Source organism: Cucurbita moschata, unplaced genomic scaffold, assembly GCF_002738365.1.
Source record: "Cucurbita moschata cultivar Rifu unplaced genomic scaffold, Cmos_1.0 Cmo_Scf00007, whole genome shotgun sequence".
NCBI lineage: Eukaryota > Viridiplantae > Streptophyta > Magnoliopsida > Cucurbitales > Cucurbitaceae > Cucurbita > Cucurbita moschata.
This window is the reverse complement of record NW_019268523.1, coordinates 3,393,734-3,402,089: the sequence shown is the minus strand read 5'-3', so window position 1 is coordinate 3,402,089 and position 8,356 is coordinate 3,393,734. Positions and strand designations below refer to the sequence as shown.

The 8,356-nt window shown below is 34.3% G+C and overlaps 1 protein-coding gene across 1 annotated transcript; it reads left to right on the top strand.

Annotated features, from left to right (window-relative positions):
• Positions 1–2,890: 2,890 nt before the first annotated feature.
• LOC111444869 lies at positions 2,891–4,836 on the top strand. Its single transcript, XM_023082962.1, has 4 exons — positions 2,891–3,016; positions 3,110–3,528; positions 4,275–4,396; positions 4,495–4,836. Exons 2-4 carry the CDS (start codon positions 3,127–3,129, stop codon positions 4,643–4,645), a joined length of 675 nt encoding a protein of 224 aa, XP_022938730.1. The 5' UTR covers positions 2,891–3,016; positions 3,110–3,126; the 3' UTR covers positions 4,646–4,836.
• Positions 4,837–8,356: the final 3,520 nt, after the last annotated feature.

The following is an 8,356-nucleotide window of genomic DNA, read 5'->3' as shown; positions in this document are numbered from 1 at the left end:
AATTAAAAAGTTATAAAATATATTTATTAATTTACTCGGGAGAGAATATGTATTTGAGTGGAGAGTACAGTGGACAGAAGCCGGCAAATACAATCAGAAAAGACGGTGCGGAACGCTAATTTGTCCCTACTCTCAATTTACTTTTTTACCGTGAAGTAAAAAAATTAAATAATAAATAAATATAAATATATAAAATAAAATAAATATGTTTAGGGGACCAATTCCCCATGCCCACACACTGTACGGCCCACCTAACGTGACGATATTGATTAATAATTATTGCCCTCCCTCTCTCTCAACACTTAACTACGCCCTTTTTTTTCTTGTTTTTATAAAATTTCAAATATTATTTTTCTACGTGGAATTTTTAAAAAATTAAAAAATATTAATGAAATTTATAAATAAATTTAAAACAGAGTACAAAATATTTTTTAGTATAAGCTAAATACCATAGAAAATAGTGAATTGTAATTATAATATGTAAATATTTTTCTATTAACAGAAAATAATGAAATAAAAATGTTAAAACGTTAATGAGTTTGTTTTAAAATGAAACACATATTTATATAAAATTAAAGATTACAAAAATAGTTTTAAATATATATACTTAAAACTAATAATTTAATATATCAATTTAAATTTATAATTGTTATTGATCATTTGTAATTAGTTTATTAAAAAATCCCACAAAAATTAAGTGAAACTTAATAAATTTACAGAAATTAACTAAATTTGATAACTATTCTATTTTTTTATATTTTAAAAATTAACTTTATAGATATAAATTTATTATGAGAAAATAAAAAATAAAATAATTATTAAACCGACGTTTTTTTTTTTTTTTATCATAATAAGAAAAACTAAATTGGTAAATATGACGTGGAATTAAGAGAGAAGGGCAGCGGGCAAAGGGGCAGCGGGCAACCCGGGAGAAATTATTAGGAGGAAACAGAGAAGTACGAGTTCTGATTTGAGATCCACGAAATTCCCAATCGGCGAAACGGGCCCCACCGACTTCATCTCCCCGGCCCCACTTTTTCCCTTTTATTTTCTATTTAAAATGATACTAAAAATACAACAATTTTATAAATATTTTAATTTTCGTTCCGGTAGAGAATTAAATATTTGGCTTAAATATACTATTTTATTACAGTTTATTAGGGCCCTTTAATATTTTAAACAATATTATATTTCTTTTACTTTTTTAAATTTTAGGATAATGTTAGATATAAAAACAAATTTAAAACAAAAGTTAAGAATCATGTTGAATAATTTTATAAATTCAAATGGAAAGTTTATAAATTAAATTTGTAATTTAAATTAATGAAAAATAAAACTTTTATTGTAATTATAATTTGAAAAAAAAAAAAAAAGATACAATATTTTAAAATCTTAGAAATTAATTTAGGTTAGATTTGATTGTATTGTATATAATGTAATAAGCCACCGTGTCCCTCCAGATCCTTAATTCAATAACTCTGTCCAATAATTTAATCTATTTTCTATTGAAAATACCATTTTATCCTCCAAAATGATTTCGCAGGCCCACACAACCACGTGTCAAATCTTGTCCATTTTGCATATAATAAATAATAACGTTAGAATCTGAAACTAATTAAATTATTTACATTAATTAATAACAATTATCAGATCCTATCCGTAAAACAAGCAATATTAAATTATTATGCCCAATTTTTTTCCAAAAGAGAGAATAATATTGATATTTCAGTCACCAAAAGAAAAAATGTTTATTTTATTTATTTATTATTATTATGGTATACTGTAAAAGACATCTTTGATATTGACGTTGTTTCCTATTAATTAGTTAAAGTAGTAAAATTTCATGGCAAAACAACAACCAATTAAATTTGCATGGCTACAATATTTTTAAAATTAAACATAATTACTAATTTATGAATATTATTACTCAAGCCCGGATTTCCTATCCTTTAAGGAAATTACTACATTAATATTCATATGCATCTAATTTTTATACACTTAAACATGGTCACAGTCGTGTAACTATAGTCTTTTGAGTAGAAAACTTTCATTATTTCATTTCTTAAATTATTTTTTTTAGTGTTTTTTACTATATGGGCAAAGTAGAAGTATAAAAATGCGTGCAACTCAATACACCAAAACAATGTTTGGTTTTTTTAAAACAGATGACTTGATACGTTTGAATCAAACGTAGAAATGTCTATTTAACCTGTAGAGTTCCATCTATAGTGAGATCTCATGTCGGTTGGAGAGAAGAACTGTAGAGTTCCATCTATAGTGAGATCTCATGTCGGTTGGAGAGGAGAACGAAATATTAAAGTGTGGAAATCTCTCTCTAACAGATGCATTTTGAAACCTTGAGGGAAAATTCATAAATGGAAGCCTAAAGAAGACAATTTCGATTGAAACTATACTTTCCCCTCGAATCTCCACCCATTTCTTAGAATATTTGACTTATCCCTGTAAAAATAAGATGAGGATAGGGGTCCCTTTACCTGTGGACATCTCTAATTATTAATTATAGCTTGACATGTAATATTATTTTATTTTTACTATGAGTAATTCGAAATTATTTAGTGCAGAAAAGAAAATAGTGAAATATCAAGTTTTAATTTTCGAAATTAAAAAAAAAACACTATAAAGAAGCTAAGCTAAGGTAGTGGGCAGAGAATAGCATCATAAATCCAATTTAGAGGAGTGTTGTCAGAAATAATATTGATATTGATCTGACCGTACTTTACCCACTTCAGATTGCAGATTCTGGAGAAAGGATCCAAAACAAATGTTCAAAAGAGAAATAAAATATTTCCAAAACAGAGAAAGCGAGGGAATCCCTTTACCTTTCATTATCACACGCAGACAGTAGTGATTGTGTTTCCCTTTCATCTCTTCCCGTGACGCTTCTTAACCTCTGTTTTATAGACACATACAAATTATGGCATTCCTTTTCCACACACGCTCCCCTTAACTTAACCAGTAATTGAAATCATAAGCCCCAGTCCCATCCATCAATTTCGTATTGTCTTTCTCCTCATCTCTGCCATTTTCGTATGTTAATGACCCATTTACTAGATTTAAGCTTACTGATTTCTGTCTGGTTTTGTTGCAGACGAGGTGTTCGAGAAAATGCTTAGTACGGAATCGTTTCTGAGGCAGATAAGTAGAAGGGAGGGGTCTCGGTCGGCTTCGAGGAGGTGGGGTGGGGAGTTTAGAAGAAGCGTAGGTGAAGAGAGTGTCAGTGAGGGGTGGCGTTGGAGTCAGAAGATGGAGGGTGGTGTTAACAATATGTATGGGATCGACAATGGTGGGATGTCGAGAAAGAAGAGGGTGATGGTGGTGGTGGATCAGACTTCGCAATCCAATCATGCAACTATGTGGGCGCTCACTCATGTGGCTAACAAGGGCGATGTTCTCACTCTTCTTCATGTTATCACCGATTCTACTTCGTCTTTTGCAGATTCTTCTTCTTCTTCTTCCTCTTTTTGTGCTACCTCTCTTGGTTCTATCTGCAAGGCTTCTAGACCTGAGGTTAGAACGGAATTCAATTCTCCCCCTTCTTTTCTTCTCAGATCTTGTCAAGATTACTAAGCTTTTGGTTTGATTTCTGATTGAAAGTTATGCAATGGGAGGAAGCATGTCTTATTACACTCTGTCTGACACAGATCCCACTTCCAATTTAACCAAGGAATTGGAGTGTATGTTAGGGATCACGGACAGATTTTCGGCAGGATAAGCTCTCCTAACTTTTCTCTCGGTTTCTCCAAAAATCTTTGTACCAATGGAGATGTATTTTTACTTATAAACTCATGATTATTCCTTTTAATTAGCCAATTTTGGACTCCCTCTTAACAATCCTCCCCTCGAACAAAATACATTATGGAGCCTTCCTTGAAGCCTATGAAGTCTTCGAACAGCCTTCTCTTAATCGAGGATCGACTCTTTTTCTGGAGTCCCCGAACAAAGCACACCCGTTGTTCGACATCTGACTACATCTTGAAAGCTCACAACTTATTTGTTCGATATTTAAGGATTCTATTGACATGTCTAAGTTAAGAACATGGCCTTGATATCATGTTAGGAATCACGGATCTCCACAATAATATGATATTGTACACTTTGAACATAAGCTCTCTTGGGCTTTCCTAAAAAGCATCGTACCAATGGAGATATGTCTCTAAATTAACCAATGTTGTACTCCCTCCCCACAATCCTAGTATAAGCTGCATAATGTGTTTTCCACTTGTGTAATATAAGGTTCTATATGAAATCTTCAGGTAGAGGTGGAGGTGCTGGTGTTAGAAGGACCGAAGCTGGCCACAGTGATGAACCAGGTAAAGAAGCTGGAGGTGTCGGTGCTGGTTCTGGGACAGAGAAGGCCATCATCCTTTTTCAGCTGGTGGGTCGAATCTAACCTAACAGTCAATTTCCCACTCGTATTAATGGACTTTCCAACTTGTTTTTGAACTTAAAATGTGATTGACGAACTGAGTGCAGCTTCTGTGGGAGTGGTGGGGCGGGCGATTTGGTGGAACAGTGCATAAACAACGCAGAGTGCTTGACTATAGGAGTTAGGAAGCAAAGCAGAGACATGGGTGGGTATGTAATCAACACCAGATGGCAGAAGAATTTCTGGCTCCTCGCTTAGTTGCTGCTTAAGTTAGAGAGAGCTGAAGCCTGACCCCTTGGAAGTAAGTTGTATTAATCTAATTAATAATAACCCTTCAGACTAGACTACTGTAATCTGTATAATCCACTAACAAACTTACCATTCTCCTAAGCGTTAACCGAATGGAATTGCAACTTTCTCTCTTAGTAATCTACGAGTTTCAAGAATAAGTCTGTCATGTGCAAACCATTTTCCCCTTGTGTGTTCCTTTTTTGACTGGTTCCTTGTTCAATGCTTCTGGACGATCATGTTTTTTTTCTTCAGTTAAGAAGCATTGGGTTTTGGGCAGGAAATGAGAATAATTTATGTTTCTATAATGTCACTTTCGTCTCTACTTTCAACAATTTCTCTTTAGTCTCCATGATTAGTTTAATGTAAACTTTTCTATAAAAGTTTAATCTCTTTCATCCCATCTAATATATTTCTTTTAGTCTTTTACGGCATAGAAATCATTATTTTATTATCTGATTTCAATTAAAATGAATTATGCTCTTCTCTAGACAACGAGGGGTGGATGCTTTATGGTGTTAGAGCATGAAGCAGTCAACGTCCTCATGGTAATGCCTTGGAGAGCATTAAATTCATCTTTGAAAGATAAAAAGAGGCTGAACCTTCGAAGTTCTAACCAATTTTCCACAATCTAATCTTCATTTTGACCTTACCTGCCAGGAAAAAATTCCTTTGAATTTCGTTAGCTAAGCTTCCACAAATATTACATTCTAGTACAAATAAAGGAGGAAACAAAATTCAAACTAGCTTATAAGAATGGCTAGACATTTTGAAACCATATTGTCAGGAACATTTATGGGTCTCAATCTTGGAAGAACCCTTTGGGCCTTTTCTTAATGTTTTTGGTCCACTTCAGAGCTAAGCTTTACTACCTTTGTTCCAATTCAGAACTATCCTTCACTATCCACCCCATTTCACTAGAACTTGGGGCCCTAATGGGCAGCGCCAGGACCCTAATAGCAGGCTTTGTTTCTTTTCTCTTTCTGATAGAGGTATGTATATATGTGTATATATATGAAAAGACCAAACTTAATAGGGAGAAAAAACTTTGAACATATAGTATAAATTTGAAGTAAACTGTTAAATGCCAAGATTTGATTGGGATGAACAAGAATAATCCCAGAGGTCAAATGGGTGTTCTAGTCCGAGTGGTTCGAGTAGCCCTGCAAAAGAGAGATTTCGCACCTACATTGCTCAACACACTCTGTTACTTACCTTAAATAGGGGAATGAATTGTCATATTTATTCTGTTCCTTCCACGATACTAATGACTCTACCAAGGGGCAACGGGAGAGTTACCTGTAGCCTCAGCTCGACCTATAGGCTTGCTTGGGATCTAATTTCCTTTTGGGTATAGTCAATCGAGCTTCTTGACTCTACCTTTGTGGGCTCTCTTCCAAGGCCACCCTTTCTCCCTTGGGGACGTGCGGGCCTAATGGGTCCAATTAGTTTTGGACTCATGAGCTTAGCAATAATAATCAACTCGTAATAATCATTAACCAACAGAAGAGAAAAGGTTCGAACCTGTGCGTCCAAGTACAGAGATTCACCACCCTAGAGATTGTTCAGTATGATTTGATTCTATCTCAGTAGAATCATAACCAATGGAGGACAAACTCAGCTTTCAAGGGCAGATTCAGATAACAGACGATGCATGTGACTATTATTGAGACTTCAATAAACACATATTTGGACCCGTCAACCTTTTTCTTTAAACATCTCTGTTTTCAGCGCAAAAATGGTTTGATCCTTGAAACTAGATCTCCAAAGAGTAGTAGGGAATGGACTGGAGCTTGGAAGAAAGAAATCAAACGGTCCACCAAACTGAACCATACAATAACACTATAAGATACCTATTCCCATCATGGTTACTGATGATGACACTTACCTGCCCAACCTTACTTAGAAACAGCGCCTCTCTCTCTCTCTCTCGCTCACACTTCCCATGTGGATGTGGCCATTACTTTCTCTCTTTCCTTTTGCTTTTTCAAGCCTTTTAATGGGCAGATATCTCTACTTTTTTTTAATAGCCAGCCCACATTAGCATCCTCCTTTCCTCATTCATATGTTCCCATAATTATTTTTTATCGTATTACCCTCTTTTTTCTCGCTTTCATCCCACGAATGCGCTTCTCGGAATGCCTCCAACGCCCAGTTGAGTGGATCAGCACAGCCTTGCAACAACTAGTGAGCCACCCACAAGTTTTTCCTACACTTTTTATAATCGAGATTCAAGAGCTTTTAGTCTGCTTCAATCAGCTACTTTGGAGTTTGGTGCAGGTGCCTTCAACCATGATCTTGATAATGGTTAGAAGATTGTACAACTTGTGTCTGGATTACAACTAAAGCAACCAGTTACGAAAACCTAAATTGATGTAATTTATGTTTGGTTGATGGGAATTTAGAAGTAACTGCATATAAACTTATTTATATGACCAGTATGTTGGGAATCACAACTAAAATTTGGGAAAAGGAAGAGATCTATAAAAAAAAAACAATTACATTAGTTTAAGATTTTTTAAGAGTTCCTAAGATTGATAGGCATCATTGTATCCATCTAAGAATATTGAAGTTTCATTGTCCTTAACAAATGACATACAAGTCATGTCTCAAACTTAACTATAATAACAACACTTTAGGAAGGGAGTCAAGCAAAAGGTACAAATGACTACGTGAGAGTCTCCGTAGTTTTGTTCAAGATGACGTTTGAAAATTTAACCAAAGTTCTACCTCATTAGAAAATAAGAAATTTTATGATATATAAGTGAATAGATAAAGTTTTTAAAGAAAACTAAAGCAAACTTACCATAGTTAACACGTAAAATGTTAAATTTTTGTGGTTCTAGCACAATGACAAACACATCATTTGGGAAAGGTAAGGTTTAAATGCAAGTTTGATTATAAGAAAAAATTATGATTACCAAGCTCATTTGCCAAAAGCTTGGGAATTTGATATGGGCAAGCTAGATGAAATAGAAGGTGACCAAGTCGGTGCCTTTCAAAGAGTCATTCACAAAAAGAATAGTGTCAATGGTTGCAAGCAAAGAAGCCAGAGGTCAAGACAAGACAAGCGCCAACCAAGGGAGATGACCTTGTGGCAAAGAAGCAACCAAGTTTAAGTGGAGGAGAGTCTGAGCGAGTGGGTTTCTCATATATGAATATAATTATTTCAAATCAGAATTTATAAATCCCACACACTACATAAATTCAAACTCACATAATCTACTTTTTGTACCATATAATGATTCAATAACAAATCCATATATTCAATATATATTATTCAAAGCTAAGTCTCAATAATCTATTCTTTTGTACCACGAAAAGTAGATTTAAAAATGTAAACTTGAATCAAGATTTATTCTAACCGCGAGTCAAAATGCTGTCTAATCATTTTGGCACACGACAAGCCATTTGGCTTTATACCAACTTTTGGTAAAGCTTTTGAGCTTGCTTTGGACTATTTGAGTACCCTAAACTATGTAGACATATTATTAGTTGGGGGAGCTTAAGAAAAAAGCCAGAAACGAAGAAGTTTCCAGTGGAAGAAAAATCTCATCCTTTCTTTTGACATGAAAGCAGAGGAGTTGAAGTTAAATGTTCGCAACATGGCTATCTAAAAGAAATCAACCTTTGTGGGCCAAAATGTCTTTTTTTTTTTTTTTTTTTTTTTTCCCAATCTTT